A 24,643-nucleotide genomic window follows, 5' to 3' on the forward strand; every position below is an offset into this window, starting at 1 on the left:
CAAATGAATTTCATTTGTGCAGGACCAGTAAATTTGGTACCGGACCAGTAGATTTTCAGTCAACTGGTCCGGCTGGCCAGTACACAAAAAAGCTTAAATTTGACCACTGCTTCCGATATTCACTTGCAAGTGAATAGTTGGATCTCATTAAATCCGCATTCATGAGACCTTTAATTTAACCAATTAGCTAGAGATTGGTTACGCGTGCTTTATACGATCGTGTTCAGTCATTGAAAGAAAAAGAATGTCAACATTGAAAGTGAAACAAAGGTGAATCATGTCGTTGACTGATTCAATCCAAAAATAAAACATTCCTATACAGGTTAAAACGTTAATCAACTTATTTTTTTTAACCATATAACATGAAATCAAACAGACCTTCAAAGATACAATTGCACGATGTCGCAATCTATTTATATTTATGTGTATGTTTATATCGGGTAATGTGTCCATCAGTAGTATTTGGAGGTCATCTCGATAGATGGATTGGCGTCTAGACTAGAATACACACGAAATTCTGATATATTATCGAGTACATGCTCTAGACTAGAATACACACGAAATTCTGATATATTATCGAGTACATGCTCTAGACTAGAATACACACGAAATTCTGATATATTATCGAGTACATGCTTTCTTCACTGTTTATTTCAGACTTATTGTAATTTGGATATACATTTTAATATGCTATAAATCAAATATGAGAGTTTGAGTCAAATCGGTGAACATGAATTTGACAGCTAGTGTTCCTATACTTAATAGTTTCCCCCTTTTTACACAATGCCAAAATTTTAAAGTTGGCGAAGAGTATAACTCACTAACACTTAATGTATTTTAGAATAGTTAGAGATAACTTTAACAAGCATATCTAAATTAACTTGGAAATTCGCTCAGAGCCAGAGTGTTATATCGACTAAATTTTCAATTTCGTGCAATTTGGAAAGTCTTCAAGGAATGCAGATTGCATTCTACCTCAGAGTGAATGTCTACAGAAAGATATACAATTACTTTAAAAATAGTGACTTTCATTGAGGTAGCTACAAAGATTAAACATACAAGAATAGTATGGTTATCTACACTATGGACCCATGATGATATATGTTTTACTTGGGCTATAACTTTGAGGGCTATGATTAATGTTTTATTCCATCAAAAACTAGAAGTCATTAGTTGTATTCTTGTATGTAAGACACTTTTCTGCTGTGTATATGTTGGACTTGACAGACTGGTGGATGTATAATGCGGGCTTCATTTGGTTGTCTTCGGTGTGATTGTCGAGTTGTTAGTGTGTAGTTTCCCCCTCTTTTGTTGTTACAATCAATTGAATCGGCTTTTGATAAAAAAAAAAAAAATTCACTGGCAGAACAATACGAGTTATGATGGGACGTACCGATACTGAAGGGATACTAGGCACCAATCAGTTCAATTCAACAGACATAGCACCATAATTACATACACATTTTGCAGTAGTTCACACTCTTTGAATCATCATGACTTTATTGAATGCCAAAACATAACTGGGGTTATAAATTGGGGGTAAAAACGCTGCACACCTTTTAAAATATCCAGTGAACAAATAGTTAATGCAAACCGTAATAAAAGTCCCATTTACTCATCTCTATTTATACGCACGTCTTTTTGATTCACATTAGCATTGGGAGAAAAATAAAAATCTGGTTTTTCTTTTCCTTTTTAAGTGTGATTGTCAAGACAGGGATTGTTTAAAGTTCAATTCGGCATTGCCTCACATATAGAACAACTCTACATCCTTTACAGAAATTCATTATCCGATTTCCTGGGTCGTCTGGATCTGGAGCAATACATGTCATAACTACAGAGCACTAATGGCAACACAGACCAAGTTCCTTCGAAAACATTATTTTCTTATTCGCCTACAAACGGGAGGCTCACCATTAAGTGATCGCCGACGAGTATGATATTAATATCAAGAACAACATTGACACCTCTTAGATCCTCTGATGCTCATAATTTTGTAGCTATCGGTATGCAGAGCTGTTAGTTCTGCTTAAAGAAAAGAATTTTAATCTATGAACTAATTTGAAGATAAACACTTCGTCTATTTTGTATAGTGGCCATTGATGTATTCCCTACATCTGAAAGTACATACTTAAAAGTTGTTACTTACACACCCCTTTCGTCAAGGCATTCTGGGAAATATATACATACGTTCTTCTGATTGTATTTGTCTGCTTTTTGATTAACATATACAAATTCCGTGCATTAGATCTTTCGTTCATAACAGCTTATGTAGATAAACAGATTACATATTTAAAAACATCGTGCTATTCATGTATGAAATATTTTCCACTGGACATTAAGGTAACAATTAATTTCTCAACATCAAAGAATATCACCAGCATAAACAAAAGCTATAAAACCTGCTTATTTAACAGATCAATTCAAGTCTTTACTTTCATCTTAATTATCAGAATACCTTCTGGAGAATATTCTTTTAATGTATTTTTAATCTGGAGTTAAAGGTCAGTTCTATAACATGTCCAGGTTTCATCCATCTCAAAAGCAACCTATTAATTAATAGTGGAGTGCATTGGTTGTAACAATTACATGTTTTTTTCTTTTAAAAGCCGACAGTTGAATCATTGGCAAGAAGTCAAACAAAGATTATTTTTTATTTGTAAATCTTTGTTTTACATGACCATTACACTAGTGTGATAGTCCTAGGTTTTATCATTAAAATAGTATTTATGCCGATTATATGAATATTTCTGATCACCACAGAGATATACTAGGCTCATATTCTATATGAGTGCTTAACATCCCCGAGCTGTCAGCCAAAGGGAATACAGGGCACTATAGCAGATGATGTTAATACCAAAAAATTAGATGTGGTATGATTGCCAATGAGACATCACTCCACCAGAGCCAAAACTATGTAGAAGTTGGCATCTGTGGGTCATCATATGGCCTTCAACAATAAGCAAAACCAATCACAAAGAAAGCTATAAAACGCATGAAAACTGATGACAAATACACAATTCAAAGTAATTGGCTCAGATCTATTTGAAGTCAGAATATTTCATACTGGAGTGTCCAGATTTCAATATGTATTGCCATTATAGACTGTTTTTGTTCACAGGGGCTATTGGCTCATCCCTACCAATCAGATTGCATGATTAGCCTGGATACAGCAGGCCAGACCACAATTAATTGCTCTATTAGTTCTTTATAACGTTTTGCATCATTAAAAAAATTGCACCACGCACTTTTGTCAATTTTTTTGTGTGTGTAATGTATAGTCCTAGTCCAAATATATATCCAAAATTCAGAAAGATTGAACCAATCACTTTTACAAATTTAGCCAATACACATCCATACCCCTCCCCTATTGACAAGTCAAGAGATGTTCCGAAACTGTAAATATTACCTTTTTGCACTTGGCCTAATCACTCATTCCATTTCAAAATCAGTTTAAATACAACATCCAAAAATTTATTTCACCTCTCTTCTTTCATTTCCACCCAAAAAAATCTAAGAAATGAGTGAGGAAGGGAAAGAAAAAAAATGCAGGAAAAATACACTCTAATTAAAAGGAACTATATTCGTGGACAACAAAAAAGCGGGGTCATTAATTGTGGTCTTGGGCCAGCAGAATACAAAATTACATCTACTTCATTTTAGACTGTTATTAACATCTTAAATAAGTGCTTTTTGACAAATTCCCCGTTTCAGATTGTAAACTCTGAATATATTAATGTATCAACCAATAAGAATTGATGTTACACATGGTTTTAATTTTGAATTTATCTTTTGTAATTCTATATTGTGTTCATGGAAACTATTGTGATATTTTGTTTCCACTTCATTTTTTCTGGTGGTTCTACGGTAGAAACTTCTACCAATAATATCATAATATCATAACAAGTAAGACAAATAATTCATTAACAATTTATTGAAGACATGATGTTTATTTTTAACATATAACAAATATATAATCTCATACTAGCTGGTCTTTTCTTATGTTTTATTCTGTCATAAGCTGAAGAACACAAGCTACCATATTACCTAGGTATCATAGATTTTTAAATTGAATTCAACAAAGAATCAGACATTACTGTGGCTTAATATAATGTATAACAATAGAATAAGACATTAAGCTATAAATTATTCCCATTCACTTTTTTTTCAACCCCCTTTTCAATAATCCATACCTTCCTCCATCCTAAAAAGCAAGTTTTTAAAACAGCAATCATAAAATTAGCTAAAAAAAAGATAGAGATTTTCTCTCTCGTTATTTCACAAGAAATGAAACAACTACAAGTTTCACAACTGTCTAGTGTATTATATTTTCACCATACATTTTAAACTCTTTCAACTATCGATAAGCATCGAAAAATTTAGCTTGGCAATTATCTCTCTCATAAAAGTTTGACAAGGTCAACTTGACATCAATTATGGATGAAATACCAGTGGTGAATCCAGGGGGAGGGATCTGGGGGTTGGAACCCCCCCCCCCTTTTTTGGGACAATCAATGTATTTGAATAGGGACATATAGTTGAAACTCCCCCTTCTCCTAGGTTGGGATCCCCTTTTAAAAATGGTTGGATGCACCCCTGAATACCCATCTCCAAACTAGCATTCTTGAATTAACCACAACAACCAACATTCATTTAAGGAAGGGTAAAACTTATTATTCTCAATTTTCTTGTTTAGATTTCCTCAAAATATTTACTTTGGAACAGTAAGATTCAAAATTTGATGAGTAATTCAGGAATGAAAGAGAAAAAAGTTTAATGCAGGTAGACTGACACATTGTAAAATGATTTAAATTATTTTGTCTGAAATATTTTAATCTTTCTGCCTAGAGGTGAAGTTTAACCTGACACTAATCCATGTAAATAAAATTTAATTAAGCATTAAAGACATCTATAATTATTAAATATACCATAAACAAAGGTAAATTAAAAATACCACTTCTGTCTTGACAATTTGTAAAGCGTAGGTAACAATGTCATGACCATAAATAGTGTGAAAAAATAAAAATTTTGAACATACCGGTAGCTGTCATACTTCTAAAAGTAAACAAGATTAACAGAGATTCATATATATCCTCTCAGTCTAAAATGAGACTGAAATATTATTCAGCCATCGTAAATAAAATCAAAATTTAATGTCAACCTAAAAACTATTAACCATTAGCAAGGAGAATTTTTTTAACTATTGGTGTTTACTGACCTTAACTGGCTGATAAGCCCTTTCACCGTCAGAGAATTTTTTTAATAATCATCTTGTACAACTTTTATAGCAATGTTGGATGACCCTCTCATGAATGTGAAGGAACCAGTTATAGCTGACAATGCAGTATGAGCTTTGCTCATTGTTGAAGGCCGTACAGTGACCTATAGTTGTTAATGTCTGTGTCATTTGGTCGCTTGTAAAGGCTGGTCTCATTGGAAAGAATACCACATCTTCTTTTTTTACAGTTATAACTATTTGTCTTCAGAGTTCAGACTTGCCATCCAGTGGCAGATACAGAAGATAAAGGACATACAGTGCTCTCCTATTGATTGAAAAATACTAGCAATGTATATAGTTTTTAGCTTTAAATTGTCTAAAGTATATATTCTTGTTTTCTACAATTTTGCCAACTCAAAATTTCTGGTTTCTGCCCATAGAGACTTCATCAATAACATGAAAGTTTGTCAGGTTTTCTGAAAACTGATATATATAACTATCATAAGGCATGTATATATTGCTGCTTTGGTGGGTAAGAGTAGAAAATGAGCTAAATAGTCATACAGTTGAAAGTTGACATAAACGATTTAACTCATAGCTTTAAAACCAGCTTTATATATTAATTTGAATTTTTCTCATAGTAAAAAAAGGAAGCATGTTCTTAAAATATTGGAAGCTTACCATGAGGAGGTCAAGTCAATAATGATCATCTTAGTATTACTTGAGGCATCAAATCTGCAAAACTATTCTGTCCAACGATACAAAAGAAGATCCAAGTTATTAACAAGATGATAAGTATTAACTTGATAGATATAAGAAGATGTGGAATGAGTGCCAATGAGACAACTCTCCATCCAAGTCAACTTGACTCTACTTTTGTATTGTTGGGCAGAATAGTTTTGCAGATTTGATACCTTGGTGCAGTTTTTTCTATGGTTGAACATGATGATTTAAAGTGTGCTATATTTGTATTTACCCGGTATATTAAAATATACTATCTTATGAAGCAGTTGACAAGCAGATACCATTGTAAATTCTTGTAAAATACAAAAATGTAAGCTAAAATAAATCAAATTCGTCATAAAAAATTTCACCCTGGCCTCTATGTTAAAGTCTGTACTGTTGAAATCATAAAGTATAAGCTGCCTTACATATGGGTATTTACCCTGTATCTAATGCCATGAAATGCCATTTACCCTGAAGTGAATTTAAATACTATAATGATTAAAAATTCAAAATGGTCACCATTATTATTGTAATTTGTATGACAATAGTTGTAATCCTTGGTAGCTTCTGTTGTGTGACTTATGCCTTCAACATTGGTAAATACTGTGTATTCTATATCTAAAACAGATCCATAGTCTATATACGAGACAGTTGATGAAGAAGATTGGATGGTAAAATGGCCTCAAGCTTCTCCAAGACATAACTTATAGGCATGTATAACCATCCTATTACCTAAAAAAAAAAGAATTAAAAGTAGAAAATGTGTAATGGACTGCATCATACTGGTAATCAGTTGCATTTGTTTGCACCTGTCCTTATTCAGAAACCTGATGTTCATTTGTTGTTGTTTGTTCTATGTGGTTCAGAAGTGTTACATCTTTTTTTTTATATAGAATAGACGGTTGGTTTTTTTTCGGTTTGAATGGTTTTACACTAGTCATTTATGGAGCCCATTATAGCTAGCTGTTCAGTGTGAGCCATGGCTCTGTGTTGTAGACCTATAATAGTTTAATTTTACATATTGTGATTTGGATGGAGAGTTGTCTCATTGGCACTCATACCACATCTTCTTATGTCTATATAAGGAAGTAGAACTGATCAAGAATGAGACAAATAAAAATAAACAAAAAACTAGGGTTCAGAGATACACAATTAATAATGCATATAAAAAGATAACACACCCACATTTTAAGCAACATGGCCTTTGGCTCAAAGTCTTCAATGATATAAATCCACCATTAGGGGAAGTAATTCAGGCTCCATAAGCATCATTTATTTTATTGAGTCAAATCTGGTCCCTGAATAATTACCTGCCTCTTAACGTCCAACAAAACATATTGTCCAATATCATATGTAATTTCAGGGCAATCATAATTTTAAAGAAATATTACTGTAGATTCATTATTATAGGTTGGGTACTTATTTTCAGGGATTTCAGGGGTACATGTAAACCACAAATTTAGTTGTTGAAAGAATTACACATTTTCAATAAGTTTGCATGCACATTTCAGCAGTTCCATGAAAATGCAAGTTTTTCTCAATCCACGGAAATTGGTACCAATAAAAAAATTAATGAATCCACAGTTACATTATACTGTGCTTTGTTCAGTCAAACAGATTGGTAATTGCAAATACTGTCAATCAAATGGTACTTACTGTTTTTGCTACCATACCCATGGGTTCTGGGTATTGATGTGTGAGGAGGGCTAGAAGAGCTGTGAAGGAACACAAACCAGCAGTAAACAAGATAAAGAAAGGTAACTCTTTCTTTGGGTACACTGACACCTCATGGTAAGCTGAAATCATATTGTAGGATTTATAATACATTAATTTCATTTGTAACTTTACAGCAAAATGCTTTGTAGATAAAGGTAATATCTTTGACTAGCTTGCTTGATAGCTGAACGGTGAAGTCATTATTAAATTAAGTATACTACCCTCCTTTAAGGTAGCACAATACAAAGATTTTTTCACTCCCAATCAGACAACTTTAAACTGATGTAATTCATTTCATCCTTCTTTATATTTATAAATGAGGTACCAAAAGAAAGAAGAAAGATTAATCTTTCAAAGTGTGATAATTTCATTATGACATAGTTATTACATAATTAATTATTATGTAATTAGTTGCTATATTCTTATGTCCACACTTGAATGAATTTAGCGTCTTTGTTCTTCATAGCATCCAAAAATATTTTATAGATTCTTGTACAACACAGCTTGACCTCCAAAACCGTGTCTCAGATTTCCCAAAACATTAATAGAACAAATTTTATACCCAATTGAATATAGTGGTCTCTTATGAATTGATGTTACAAACTTCATTGAAGATTTATGAAAGAATGAAATACAATAGGAAAAATCTGAGACACGGTTTTGTTGTGCAAGAATCTATAAAAATATTTTGGGATGCTATGAATAACAAAGAAGCTAAATTCATTCAAGTATGGACATCACAATATGGCAACTAATTACATAACAATTAATTATGTAATTATTATGTCATAATGAAATTATCACAATTTGAAAGATTAATTCTTCTTTCTTTTGGTACCTCATTTATAAAATTTAAAGAAAGATGAAATGAATTACATCAGTTTAATATGATGTGGAATAAGGGTCATAAACATCCAATTTAGCTTAAGCTTAAATCATTTTAGCATAAACTAAATTCATTTAAGCATAAGCTAAAATCATTTTAGCATAAACTAAATTCATTTAAGCATAAGCTAAAATCATTTTAGCATAAGCTAAATTCATTAAGTATATGCTAAAATAACGATTTTAATATTTATGACCTTGATTCCGCGCCAACATTTATGTTTTAAGCTTATGCTAAAATGAATTCAGCTTATGCTTAATTAATTGTTTTATCCAATCAAAATCTCGCTTTCTTAACTACTTTTATACTTTTCTCTGGTATCAATAAATAACCACTTTCTTAAATTAATAAATGTTTTTTCTTAATGTTAATACATATATAAACAGCGGGGACTATGGCCCTCTGTCATCCCACTTATTCAGTCTCTGCTACCAATTAAGCCGATTTTGTATGAAAATTTAGGTCTCACATGTTGGAAAACTTTCAAATTCTTGACACGTGTTTGTTGTTTAAATAAAATTCTATGTGTAATTGTGTATACATTGTATTCGACCTTTTAACCCTTAACGGTGCTATAGATATACAATGTGTACATTTGTTGCCGATTGCATGAATGAAAACTTCACTACGGTGTGGTGTTAAAAGGTCGAACAAGGGCGTAGCTTACATAGAGGCGAGGCAGTTGCCTCGGTGAAAAAAAAAAAAAAATAAAAAAATATTATCTTATTTGTTTAAACAATTTCAACCTGAAGCAGCAGACTAGCAACTAAACGCTTATTAACCGACTTGTATAAATACTATCTGACATTTTGGTGTCAGTATTGATTCGTAGACGGTATCCTTTGTGAATTCAAGACTTTTTGAAACATTCCCTCCTCTTATTGGAAATCCCTTTGCGGTGGTTTTCAGTATTCTAAATACGGTATATCCGAGTAAAAGAAATCGACACAATTGAAGCTAACACATTTATTTAACCCTACTGCAAGCAAAGTCAGTAGAATAGATCATGATGAAGATTCAACTAACGAGACTCCAAGTTCTCAAATCGAGTTTAGAATGGTGCCAAAATAAAGAAGGAAAATAATATATGGGCAAAAAATTATAAATGAATGTTCAAACCCTCATATAACCGGCAGTATGCAGTACTAACATATACAACTGAAACTTCGTTATGTGTTAACCCTCCCCTTTGTCTTCAACCGTAATTACACAGAGTTTCATTGACTTTGATACCAATAAAAATATACAAATTTATAGATATCAATCAACATGCAGACTTGCACAATTCAAATTTTCTTTTTCTATGTTGTCTTTTTTTTTTAACTTTTTTTCTCGCTTTTTAAATTTAGTTTGGCATGAGTAGCATTTACATTTTTAAAAGAGTCATTAATTCTAGTTTTGTTTGTTTATTTTTGCATTGAAAATTCTGAACATGCGTCTTCTAATCATCAAACACGGTCCTGTTTCCTTTCTGATATGACGTTAAATCTTATGTCACAGAAAGGTACAGACACCGATGTTAGAGAGTGTACGACGACTTGGAAATTAATTTGCAGATTATGTGAGGTGATTATATTTTTACGTGTTTTGTTATGTTTTATAACTTTGAGTTGACCGTAGATAAGATAGTATCGGTTTAAATCATACACAACTTACTAAAGACTCGGGAGTCGAACAATTTTGCACCAGACATATTACTACGATATAGTCCACTGCGTTTTGGTGTAGACAGTATGATGACCTGAAGATGTTGTATAGTAATTTGTGTCGTTTCAATGTGGTTGCTGTCTCATGGACATATACAGTGTCCCATGTCTCCTTTTACTCACTGCATGATTATTTGAGTATACTTCAATTTATATCATTCATAGCGTAAACCATTTAATCGTTATCCACTCATCAATCGTTTCAAGGCTTTTAAGGTTTTGCCGGAAACTAGCGGTTTAAAACTCTCCACAAGAGACCAAAATGACACAGAAACTAAACAACTATAGGTCACCGTACGTACTTCAACAATGAGAAAAGCCCATACCGAATAGTCATCTATAAAAGTATGTCATCCTGAACGTCCGTTAGTCCACAATCGAAATTAGGGAACTGATATAATCCAACGTTACAATGAAATCATATGTGATGAGTGTAAACTTTAGATTTTTGGTTCATAAATCTTTATACTGAGAATAAATATCTTTACAGAATCAACATCTCTTACAAACAAAGAGAAAGAAAAAAAGTAACATGGGAGCATGATATTGTAAATACATGTAGCTATTGTTTGAACATACATGTATTAGCATTATTATGTTGAATATTAAAAGTAAAAACTACTATAACTTTAATGGGATTTTTTCGTTTTTCAAATGGTAAAACCTGTATAGCTTCTGGGGAGCTGCGCCCCCCAGACCCCCTGTCTCGGTAATATCAGAGGGCAAGCTACGTCACTGTCGAATACAATATTAAAATCGATGACAAGTTGAGATTAGAACAAATGATGTTTTTCAATCTTGTTCAATGATTTACATACCTGCCAACTGTCACTATTTGCGGGGGATTTCCCCCATGGAGGCTCCCAAATTGAAATTTTGAAAGAGCAATTTTGTCCACAATTTAAACAAAACAATTAATTTTACAGTGACTATTGGCTTATAAAAGTATGAAGAAGCCAAAAAACATCATTAAAATGTATTTGCAGGCCCCCTTGAAGGTTTTTTAGAACTATGACAGCCATCTTTTACGCAAAACCCCCATGGGCATTTTGAAAAGTTGGCAGGTATGGATTTAGCACTATCAGAAATACAGGTCAATTTCTATTTGCAGCACAATTCCATTTTTAGCTTTTGAGTAGTTCTGTTTTTAAAAGAACTTTCTTAACTTTTGCCAATCCTTTTTACCTGTAACAGAAGGGGTCAGTGCAAAACCTCCGGGTACTCGACCCACCCCACCGGGTTTCGACCATCTATATATTAATTTCAGATTTCAAAATAACAATGTACCAAAATCAAGTAAAACATAGTGACTAAAGAAAATCTCCAAAAAAGAACTTTAAAAAAATTATGCAAAATTGAAATTAGACAGCAACCATATGATTTTCTGAGGGGGAGCTATGGATGTTTTCACCCTCAGCTGCCACTATATGTAATGCTAAAATTGAAAGATAAAAATTGCTTTCGACTTGAAGTTCGGAAACAAAATCCATAGCCCCCCCCCACTTTTTCAGAAAAAATATAACTGATACTTTAATCTAACGTATAGAGATATTTTTTTCTAACACAAGTGCCTGAGAGGCCAAGTAAATTTTCAGCTAAATTGCATTTGTAGTTTTAGGTCGAGTTATTCTATTTTTAATTTATGCATTCCACTTTTTAGCGATACATTAGGGGAGGGGATAAATCGAGTCGAATTCAATTAAATGTACATTTTTGTACGTGTGAATGAGGCATTAGACAATGACTGGATTTCCTGTGAATTCAGCTTAGGCTTAATTATTTATGTTATCCAATCAAAATCTTTCTTAACCACTTTTATACTTATCTCCGGTATAAACAAATAACCACTTTTCTCAAATTAATAAAATTCTCCGTTGCTGATCCAGATATGGGCGTAGAGGGCGTACGCCCTCTCCCCTTTGTTTGGACTTTTTTTTATATTATTAAATGATAAATCAGACTATACTTCGTGAATTTTGCCATTTCCCGTGTACTCCAGTAGTTATTTTTTTGGTGGAGTTGACCAGTGTCGAACAAACGTCACTCAGTCATTTTAAAATTCAAATAACAGTAATAAATTGCTTAGGCTGGGGAATTGACACTCATAAAACCTTTAAAGCGAAAAAGGATTGAGAAAGAACGTATTAACTTCTATTTCACTATTCCACCAAACAGAAAGTAATACTCTATTAAATAATAGACTATTACACACTCTTGAGAAAAAAAAGTTCCATAAAAATATTATTTACTTACGAAAACATGTTGAACTCAAAACGCCCAGCCTATTTTAAAATAATATAGCCGAATAATGAGCCAAAGTATGTATAAGCTCTAGATAGATTTAAAGTCTAAGGTACGATTTGAGGAGGCAGTCTTAGATATTTGAGAGAAAACAAATGACTTTGATTTTTGCCTTAAACAAGTTCTGTCCGAAAGTTGACTGAAAACGATAGTTTTGTCCACTTTTTATGCTATTAGAAACAAAAAATTATTTAGCATTAAATGAACATGCATGATGAATAAATACGGGCATATTTTTTTTTGTGGCCGGGGTTTGCATGTATGACCGGAATGACTGTTTCGCCGAACTGATGTGTTGAATACTTTTTCAAGATCATGCAGACTGCAACCTGCCTGCTGGGTGTGGACTTTCTGCCTCCATTTGTCGACCGTCATTCATAAATTGAATTGTAAAATTAACTTACAACAGGTACAAACCAGCGAAAATTATACTTATCTATGTTTTTCTGAGAAGTCCCACATTAAATTTATAAGTACATAGCTTTGGATCCATGCTATCATTTTATGAAAGACAATTAATAGGGAGAATACATGATCCAAAATGTCCAACCCTTACGCTTTACAGCAACTACAAAATAAACATGCCCCACGACAGAAACCGTTTAAAAATTGCATGTTACACTTATTTTTATGTTTTTTAGCCCCAAAAGGATCCCAATATGTTGTTTCTCGCTTCGCTTGCCGATCTTTAAAAACTTAGCCGCCTTTCCAAAATCCTGGATCCGCCCCTGGTTCTATTTTTCACAACACATGTACATCTATATATATAGTAACAATTAATCGAGAGAATATATCAAACAGATATACAATTCAATTACGGACTGCAGTCCGCATATACACATAACCCATTAATGGATAAAAGGGTAAGATGAGATTACTTTCATGAAAGTATGCTAACTTGACCAAATGACTGGTCAATATCAAATTTATATATAAAACCCCCCCCTGAACAAAATAAATACATCCCGTTTGTTTTCAATGGTCAAGTCGTTTTGGTCATCTAGAATAATTAAAAAAAATCAATAATGCCATAAGAATTTGAATTTTTGCGTCCTCAATCAATTATTGCGGGGGGAGGCTCGGATAATTTTGTAGCTATCGTTTTAAAATATTTTTGAAATTGAATTTGAGTTCATTGGTGTCTTTTGCAATGAAAAGAAATAAGAAGATATGATATGAGTGCCAATGATACAACTCTACATCTAAGTCATAATTTGTAAAAAGTAAACAATCATAGGTTAAATTACGGCCTTCAACACGGAGCTTTTACTCAAACCGAACAGCAAGCTATAAATAAGAGCCACACAATTTGTTTTATCATATTTTCGACACTGCCGGGAAATTCTTCAATTAGTTCCTGCATTATTTGATCCTAATCTTCCGCCGAAATGTTTGAAACGTTAATTTTTGTTAAAATGCATTTTCTTACTTTATCTTAAAAATGCACTTTCGCTAAAAAGATTAAAGATCTATTTCTAAAACGTAATAAGTTAACTGTATGCTCATTATTGTAGATCCCGTAAATTCATTTTTGTAGGACCATCGATTAAAATTCATAATTTGACAATTTTCCATCAATATTTGGTGTGATTTGATTTTTTTTTTATCTTAAATCGAGGAACAAACATGTCAAGGTTTTTCTCTTTTGAAATAACTTAAGATTTGATCCGGGTTTATATCAATTCTGCAGAAGCAGATCGGAATCAGTTATGACGTAGACAGTAATCATTCTAATCGTAATCATGTTCATTTACCATAACGACGATGAAAGCACATCATATAATGACGTTTCGACATCATATAACAGTGGCGGATCCAGGGGGGGTTCCGGGGGTTGGAACAATGCATTTGAATGGGAGCATATAGTTGGAACCCCGCCTTTACTCTGTGTTGGGAACCCCCCCCCCCCCCCTTTTAAAATGGCTGGATCCGCCACTGTATAATGAAGTTAACCGAACCACATGATATAAGATTACAAGCACATAATATAATGACACAACCACATCATATAAAGATGTTTGCACATAATATAAGGGAAAATGCACATCATATAAGTATATTTACACATCAAATAAGGACATTTGCACATCATATAAGTACATTTGCACATCATATAAGTACGTTTGCACATCATATAAGTATGTATGCACATCATATAAGTATGTATGAACATCATATAAGTGTAGTTGCACATCATATAAAGACGTTTGGACATCATATAAAGATGTTTGGACATCATATAATGATACTTGCACATAATATAAGCATATTTGCATGTCTTATAAAGGTGTTTGCACATCATATAATGACAAGTGCACATCATATAAAGGTAAGTGCATATCATATAATGACAAGTGCACATCATATAAAGGTAAATGCACATCATATAATGAAACATTGTCATAACAAGACAGTTTTGGCGTACTTACTACACATTCGGTACTCTTCGGCATATCCCTGACCTAGCTCATTTGAAAGGTATTGGCCTATGCTATTCGGCACTTAAATATTTTTTTGGGCTCCGGGCCCGTCTGGCCACTACAGAGATTCAAAGTTGCCCATTATAGCGAATTTTACATATTTACCACACATTCGGTACTCTTCAGCATATCTCTACGACAAGGTTCCAAACTGGACCAAGCTCATTTCAAAGGTATTGGCCCAGGCTATTCCCCGTTCAAATATTTTTCTGGGATCCGGGCCTGTCTGGCCACTACAGAGGTTCAAAGTTGCCCTTATAGCAATTTTTTTTATATTTACCACACATTCGGTACTCCTCGGCATATCTCTACGGCAAAGTTCCGAAGAGGACCTAGCTCATTTCAAAGGTATTGACCCAGGCTATTCGGGACTTAAATATTTTTCTGGGATCCTGGCCCGTCTGGCCACCAAAGAGGTTTAAAGTCGCCCATTTACGTATTTTCCATGCCAACCACATGCACACATTCGGTACTTTTCGGCATATCCACACGGCAAAGTTCCGAACCGGACCTAGCTTATTTCAAAGGTATTGACCCAGGCTATTCCCCACTCAAATATTTTTCTGGGATCCGAGCCCGTCTGGCCACCACAGAGGTTTAAATTCGCCAGTGGGTGACCCGTCACAACGTCATTTAAGCAGTCTCCGGTAGGTTTTCAGTATACAATCATCTGTTTTTTTTCTGGCTTTCCATAAATATTTTTCTATCTATATTTTTAAATGTTTCTGGAGTGATGGTTTTTGGTTTTGTTTGATATATTATATATTGTATTACATCTTTTTGAATCTTTCGTGCCTTTTTATTGATAAAAATCTTTATTACATACATAAAGACAAATATGCACGTTATATAAGAATTTACGACAGCTTGAAAGGGTTATAAAACGACGTATCTTTCCCTGCATGCTTTTTAATGATTTTCAACTAAATTTGAATATTGAATCGACTCCTAACAGCCTGTTGTATATTGAATATCAATTTTAGAATATCTAATGAAGAACAGACCTCTAGCTGCACATACATATCTAAAACGGAATGAAATGCTTTTAAAAAAAATTCAAGCCGTGAAATTGTCGATTTCCACTGATAAATTGCATTTAACTAAGATTGAACGATTTTCGGAACGATTGGGTCTCATGCAGTTTTGGGGTTTCTAGACATATCAAAATTGGCTGCTGGAAAAAAAGTGGCTGCTATCTTGATTGGCCGATAAAAGTGGCTGCCAGCTCGAGTCTGGTTCAGTATTCTCCTGTTCCCACGAAACCCAATTGTCCTATTCTTAATATTGAACGATCCTTAGTTTAAACATATTTAATTATAGTGGATTGGGAAGCAAGTTTTGCAACTTATATTAATCTCTTTCCACTTTGAGGGTGCGAGTGCTGCCTTGTTGCGGCATTAGCCTACTCTTTTTCGAAATCTACAAGGGTGTCTTTAACGTGCAAGAGATATGGCTCTCTCTGAACACGGGTCAGCCATTTATCGTCCCCTTCCGATGGACTATCATCGTTTCCTCAAGATCATACTCGCAGATGGTGTCAAGGGAGAGCCTTAAAAAGTTTATTTAGATTTCTAAAAAAAGTACACTTTTAGCTACATTTAGATTTCAGACTTATAAGATGTCGAATTATTGGACGTCGGACTATTTGGGTGTTGGACTACTTGGGTGTCGGACCAAAAGGGTGTCGGAATATATAGGCTGCCCATAATGGTTTACTTTAACAAACTTTGACTTGGATGAAAAAGTTGAGAAAATCAGCGGACATAAAGCAAAACAGACAAAAAGCAACGGACAAAAAACAAACGGACAAAAAGCAAAAGTGTCGAAAAAAAAAATTATAGACAAAAAGCAAAAGTGTCGGACAAAAAGCAACGTATCGTTCGTTTTAAAAATATACTGGGCATAAAAATGAAAAATGAAAATTATTGATACAAAATAAAACAATCTTACATTTGTATTTATAGAAATAAAAGTTATAAAGGTGAGATAAATAGACTGATATTGCTATAATTCACCTAGTCTGTGTACGTGGTATTATAAGATATTTAGATTCAATGCCATTGCACGATTTTATCCCTATTCACCAACAAAAGAGACCCGGCTTAGACATGAAAATTTATTTTTTCATTACCTATAACAAATATAAATAATCGACATATAATTGAAGAATGATTTTAAGTCTTCGTATCATCAGATCTTTCACGATGTTCGAAAAATGGTCTTCAAAAAGCGGTATTCTGATTGACTAACTGTACATCAAGTGTTATTCCTTAAGCAATTGCATTACTCAATAAAACTTATCCTTCATGATAACAAGAGGTCCCACAATAAAGTGCACAGGTAAATAAAAAATAAAACAATAATAAAATTCGTGTTTTCATGATCATTGCTAAAAACATGTAATTACAAGTATTGAATGCTTCTTTTCGTAACTTCATAGGGTTGTAAAAGTGTTGAACGTACGCACATTTTCAGAATGAAGCGCTTCTTAAATATCATGATAAGTTGAAATGTGACCAGTATAGGTACAAAAAACGTGGATTTTTTTCATTAAAAAAAAATGTGTGGACTTGAACGGCGTTTTTTGTCGACTTAAGCAGAACTTATTATTGTGAACTTTAACGGTGCCACAAAGGTGTCATGAGAACTCTTAATGTTCCAGAACAGGATCCGGGCCTGTCTGGCCACTACATAGGTTCAAAGTTGCCCTTATATAAAGCAATTTTTTTTTATATTTACCACACATTCGGTACTCCTCGGCATATCTCTACGGCAAAGTTCCAAACAGGACCTAGTTCATTTCAAACGTATTGACCCAGGCTATTGGGGACTTAAATATTTTTCTGGGATCCCGGCCCGTCTGGCCACCAAAGAGGTTTAAAGTCGCCCATTTACATATTTTCCATGCCAACCACGTGCACACATTCGGTACTTTTCGGCATATCCACACGGCAAAGTTCTGAACCGGACCTAGCTTATTTCAAAGGTATTGACCCAGGCTATTCCCCACTCAAATATGTTTCTGGGATCCGGGCCCGTCTGGCCACCCCAGAGGTTTATATTCTCCCAGTGGGTGACCCGTCACAACTTCATTTAAGCAGTTTCCGGTAGGTTTTCAGTATACAATCATCTGGTTTTTTTTTCTGGCTTTCCATAAATATTTTTCTAACCTAGAACTGACTAAAAGGTGTCAGGCTGACAGTTCTACGTACTGTTCTAGAACAGTTCTCCTGACAGATTTAATGAGAGGTTAGAAGTGATCTCCACTGTATCTATATTTTTAAATGTTTCTGGAGTGATGGTTTTTGGTTTTGTTTGATATATTATATATTGTATTACATCTTTTTGAATCTTTCGTGCCGTTTTATTGATAAAAATCTTTATTACATACATAAAGACAAATATGCACGTTATATAAGAATTTACGACAGCTTGAAAGGGTTATAAAACGACGTATCTTTCCCTGCATGCTTTTTAATGATTTTCAACTAAATTTGAATATTGAATCGACTGCTAACAGCCTGTTGTATATTGAATATCAATTTTAGAATATCTAATAACGAACAGACCTCTAGCTACACATATTTATTTAAAACGGAATGAAATGCTTTAAAAAAAATACAAGCCGTGAAATTGTCGATTTCCACTGATAAATTGCATTTAACTAAGATTGAACGATTTTCTGAACGATTAGGTCTCATGAGGTTTTGGGGTTTCTAGACATATCATCAAAATTGGCTGCTGGAAAAAAGTGGCTGCTATCTTGATTGGCCGATAAAAGTGGCTGCCAGCTCGAGTCTGGTTCAGTATTCACCTGTTCCCACGAAACCCAATTGTCCGGACTGTGCACATTTGACTTACTCTTGTTCTCTTGACTTACTGATTTAAAGAGAGGTTAGAAGTTATCTCTACTGTATACTACTAAAACATATTACATTCGTTAACAATAAAACATGTCACCAGAATGTTTTGGGATGTTTCAGAAAAAATATGTTTAGTGTTTGTGTTTCTTGGATAACAATATAATGATTGGTTCCCGGCTATATCCATACGACTCCTGGGTTCTTCTAAAGATATTTTGTAGAAGAATCATTAAAATGAAAATAAAATCTGCCGTCGAATATTGTAGATTTTTTTTATATTGGATAACATTAATGAAGTTTACGATGATTATTAGAAAATTAAGACACGCCAGTTCCAACTGTTAAAGGAGCCTATTTTCAGATGTGTCTATAAACCCAAAGGTTGAATAAGATTCAAACGTATTTAACAGACTTATAAAAATTAGGGGCAGGAATGTTAGACTCTTTAGACCTAAACTCTGACCTTCAGTGAAAACAGACCATAAGTTGTCCAACCTGGGCCTTTTGGCCCATTAAGACATTTGACCATTGCCAATAAAATGCACCTAGTAGGTAAACCAGATGCTCCGCAGGGCGTAGCTTTATACGACCGCAGAGGTTGAACCCTGAACGGTTGGGGCAAGTATGGACACAACATTCAAGCTGGATTCAGCTCTAAATTTGGATTGTGATTAAATAGTTGACACAGCATAGGTTTCTGACACAGAATGAATGTGTTCTAATGAACTTAAAATTTTTGTTTTCTCTTAGAGCAATTCACTATGCTGTTGAATATTAATCCTCTCAAAACAAGAATGTGTCCTCAGTACACGAATGCCCCACTCGCACTATCATTTTCCATGTTCAGTGGACCGTGAAATTGGGGTAAAAACTCTAATTTGGCATTAAAATTAGAAAGATCATATCATAGGGGACATGTGTACTAAGTTTGAAGTCGATTGGACTTAAACTTCATCAAAAACTACCTTGACCAAAAACTTTAACCTGAAGCGGGACAGACGGACGGACGAACGGACGGACGGACGAACAGACAGACGGACGGACGGACGGACGGACGCACAGACCAGAAAACATAATGCCCCTCTACTATCGTAGGTGGGGCATAAAAATGTTTGAAGAAATTTTCTTTTTTATTTATGAAATTTCAAATGAGAAAAATTGAACCCAATTTTTTTAATCACATCCCCCTTTCCCTTATTCCAAAACTAATCTCAATTAAAATTTCTAATGGAGTTTGCAACAATAACTACTCATTTAAATACATCATAAAATATTAAGATGTAAAAAAAACTGCTTGTTATCACTGAATGTTATTTATTATAATTTATCAGTTGGTAGTAAAAAGTGAATATACATTGTATATTGTATATAACAAAGATTTAAGTTGATTCTGGACAAAGAAAGATAACTCCAATTAAAAAAAAATCTTGCTATTGCACAATATTTTGCAATTAGATATTTCTTGCTTACTATTCTGGACAAAGAAAGATAACTCTAATTAAAATTTTTTTTGCTATTTCACAATATTGTGCAATTAGATATTTCTTGCCATTGCGCAATACTGGGCAATTGAAAAGACTTGCTATTGCACAATACTTAATATAATAATTTTAGATCCTGATTTGGACCAACTTGAAAACTGGGCCCATAATAAAAAATCTAAGTACATTTTTGGATTCAGCATATCAAAGAACCCCAAGATTTCAATTTTTGTTGAAATCAGACTAAGTTTAATTTTGGACCCTTTGGACTTTAGTGTAGACCAATTTGAAAACAGGACCAAAAATGAAGAATCTACATACACAGTTAGATTTGGTATATCAAAGAACCCCATTTATTCAATTTTTGATGAAATCAAACAAAGTTTAATTTTGGACCCCGATTTGGACCAACTTGAAAACTGGGCCAATAATCAAGAATCTAAGTACATTTTTAGATTCAGCATATCAAAGAACCTAACTGATTCATTTTTTGTCAAAATCAAACTAAAGTTTAATTTTGGACCCTTTGGACCTTAATGTAGACCAATTTGAAAACGGGACCAAAAGTTAAGAATCTACATACACAGCCATGACAGTTAGATTCGGCATATCAAAGAACCCCAATTATTCAATTTTGATGAAATCAAACAAAGTTTAATTTTGGACCCTTTGGGCCCCTTATTCTGTTGGGACCAAAACTCCCAAAATCAATACCAACCTTCCTTTTATGGTCATAAACCTTGTGTTTAAATTTCATAGATTTCTATTTACTTATACTAACGTTATGGTGCGAAAACCAAGAAAAATGCTTATTTGGGTCCCTTTTTGGCCCCTAATTCCTAAACTGTTGGGACCTAAACTCCCAAAATCAATACCAACCTTCCTTTTGTAGTCATTAACATTGTGTTTAAATTTCATTGATTTCTATTTACTTAAACTAAAGTTATTGTGCGAAAACCAAGAATAATGCTTATTTGGGCCCTTTTTTGGCCCCTAATTCCTAAACTGTTGAAACCTAAACTCCCAAAATCAATCCCAACCGTTCTTTTGTGGTCATAAACCTTGTGTCAAAATTTCATAGATTTCTATTAACTTAAACTAAAGTTATAGTGCGAAAACCAAGAAAATGCTTATTTGGGCCCTTTTTGGCCCCTAATTCCTAAAATGTTGGGACCAAAACTCCCAAAATCAATACCAACCTTCCTTTTGTGGTCATAAACCTTGTGTTAAAATTTCATAGATTTCCATTCACTTTTACTAAAGTTAGAGTGCGAAAACTAAAAGTATTCGGACGCCGGACGACGACGAAGACGACGACGACGACGACGACGACGCCAACGTGATAGCAATATACGACGAAAAATTTTTCAAATTTTGCGGTCGTATAAAAAGTATTGACGAAGGGAAGTTTTGACACTCTTTAAAAAATGTGGGTTAGGCATGTTAGACCATTTAGACCCAAGTTCGGACCTTTTGAAGACAAACAATAGAATATCTACCTTTGGAGCTATAGTGAAGACAAACGATGAAATATCCCACTATGGCCTTTAGGCCCATTGAACCTTAGACCATTACCTATCATTTGTCCCTAGTGGGTAAACATGATTTACCTAGGGGAATGTTTGTCAGTTTTTTTCAAAAATTAGAGGTAGGCATGTTAGACCCTGTAGACATAAGTTTGGACATATGGTGAGGACAAAATATGTGTTGCACCACCTGGGCCTTTATGACCATTGGAACTGTGCACTGGTTTAAACAAAGTCAATTGGTAGGAAAAAATCGCTGTGTTCGTGACAATTTTTCTTTCTGCTTTCCTAACTCAATTTTGCTTAAGCAGTCGGACTTAAAGCCTGGACATTTTGATTTTTGTCGAGCCTGCAACTTTTGTTGCAGAAAGCTCGACATAGGGATAGTGATCCGGCGGCGGCGTTAGCTAACTTCTTTAAAGCTTTATATTTTAAAAGGTGGAAGACCTGGATGCTTCATACTTTGTATATAGATGCCTCATGTTACGAAGTTTCCGTCAGTCACATGTCCAATGTCCTTGACCTCATTTTCATGGTTCAGTGACCAATTGAAAAAAAAAGTTCAGATTTTTTGTAATGTTGAATTCTCTCTTATTATAAGTAATAGGATAATTATATTTGGTATGTGCGTACCTTGCAAGGTCCTCATGCTCGTAAGACAGTTTTCAGTTGACCTCGACCTCATTTCATGGATCAGTGAACAAGGTTAAGTTTTGGTGGTCAAGGCCATACCTCAGATACTATAAGCAATAGGGTTAGTATATTCGGTGTATGGAAGGACTGTAAGGTATACATGTCCAACTGGCAGGTGTCATCTGACCATGACCTCATTTTCATGGTTGAGTGGTCAAAGTTACTTTTTTGAGTTTTGGTCTTTTTATCTAATACTATATGCCATAGGTCAACTATATTTGGTGTATGGAAATATTTTTATGATCTATATGTCAGTCGCGCAGGTTTTATTTTACCTAGACCTTATTTTCACGGTTCATTGCTCAGTGTTAAGTTTTTGTGTTTTGGTCTATTTTTCTTAAACTATAAGTAATAGGTCAACTATATTTGTTGTCTGAAAGCATTGTTAGCTCTACATGTCTGCCTGGCATGGTTCATCTGACTTTGACCTCATTTTCATGGTTCATTGGTCTTTGTTTAGTTATCTTGGTTAAATTAATAAATGTTAAGTTTGTGACAGTTTTTAATAAAGCTTTTTACTTAGGACTATCACCATAATATCAATGATTAGTAAAGAAGGCGAGACATTGCAGCGTGTGCACTATAGTTTTAGTTATCTATACTATTAAACGAGAAGACCTCATTTTGTGTGTCGCTTCTCTTCTTTCCACAATAAATTAATCATCATGCCTCTATGATTCTATAGGTACATGGCATAGTCGCATTTGTCATCCATTCATATGATTATTCAGATTGAGCTATTTTGGGAGAAAAACGAGAAAAAAAAAGCGTCCGGATATTATTCCGACATTGGACGCAATTGTAAGTCAGATTAGACTTCCGGTTTGCCTTTTCTTTATACTTTGAACATACATTTACTACGAATAAAGAGTATTTTCTATCTGATATCATTTTCAAATTAACTATCCACGGCGGTCACAGAGTTGATTAATTGATAGAGTCTGTATAATATATAAATGACCGCTGACCCGATTAGTAAAGTGAGAATTGAAAGTAAAAAACAAATACACTTTATTTATAGTAGGATAATGAATAAACTCATCATAGATACCAGGATAAAATTTTGTATATTCGTCAGACGCGCGTTTCGTCTACAAAAGACTCATCAGTGAGTCAATCCAAAAAAGTTAAAAAGGCCAAATAAAGTACGAAGTTGAAGAGCATTGAGGACCAAAATTACTAAAAGTTTTGCCAAATACAGCTAAGGTAATCTATGCCTGAGGTAGAAAAGCCTTAGTGTTTCAAAAATTTTAAAATTTTGTAGGCAGGTAATTTATAAATATAACCATATCAATGATAATTCATGTCAGCACAAAAAAGTGCTGACTACTGGGCTGGTGATACCCTCGGGGAAATAAATCTCCACCAGCAGTGGCATCGACCCAGTGGTTGTAAATAAACTCATCATAGATACCAGGACAAAACTTTGTATATACGCCAGACGTGCGTTTCGTCTACAAAAGACTAATCAGTGACGCTCGAATCCAAAAAAGTTAAAAAGGCCAATTTACATACTATACAGATAAGCGCTAAAATTATCCATGTGTTATTAGAATTAATAGAAACCAAAGGGGAATTTTTGGGGAAATTAACAACTATAGGTCACCGTACGGCCCTCAACAATGAGCAAAGCCCATACCCCATAGTCAGCTATAAAAGGCCCTGAAATGACCATTTAAAACAATTAAAACGAGAAAACTAACAACCTTATCTATATGTACAAAATATAAACGAAAAAAAAATATGCAATTTATAGTAATGAATGTACATAATGTACATTTAAGCACTAAAATTATCAATGTGTTGTTAAAATTAACAGAAAATGAAAAAGGGGGAATTTTGGGGAAAAAAGGATGAGCCGGGCTAGAAAACAAGTGTCCTGTTCCAAGGTACCTTTGACTTTTGATACCTTTTCTGAAATTTTCCAGTCATTAAATCTTTTACAAAATTTCATTGATTACAAAAAAAAAGAAGATGTGGTAGGATTGCCAAAAAGACAGTTCTCCACAAGAGACAAAAATGTCACAGAAATTAACAACTATAGGTC

General features: G+C 33.9%; 1 protein-coding gene across 10 annotated transcripts in view; it reads right to left on the reverse strand.

Moving 5' to 3' along the window:
- Positions 1-3,918: 3,918 nt before the first annotated feature.
- The window catches only part of LOC139528056 (suppressor of tumorigenicity 7 protein homolog), a 71,472-nt gene continuing 50,747 nt past the window's right edge, over positions 3,919-24,643 (reverse strand). For 7 of the 10 annotated variants that reach the window (XM_071323876.1, XM_071323854.1, XM_071323866.1 and 4 more), the window contains 2 exons: positions 7,601-7,740; positions 3,919-6,676 (listed from right to left, as the gene is read on the reverse strand). In XM_071323876.1, coding sequence (XP_071179977.1) covers positions 6,581-6,676; positions 7,601-7,740 — 236 coding nt within the window. In that variant the 3' untranslated portion in view covers positions 3,919-6,580. The remainder of the gene's footprint in view (positions 6,677-7,600; positions 7,741-24,643) is intronic. The other 3 variants (XR_011665518.1, XR_011665509.1, XR_011665517.1) reach the window with 1 other exon arrangement.

This window comes from Mytilus edulis, chromosome 1 (assembly GCF_963676685.1).
Source record: "Mytilus edulis chromosome 1, xbMytEdul2.2, whole genome shotgun sequence".
NCBI lineage: Eukaryota > Metazoa > Mollusca > Bivalvia > Mytilida > Mytilidae > Mytilus > Mytilus edulis.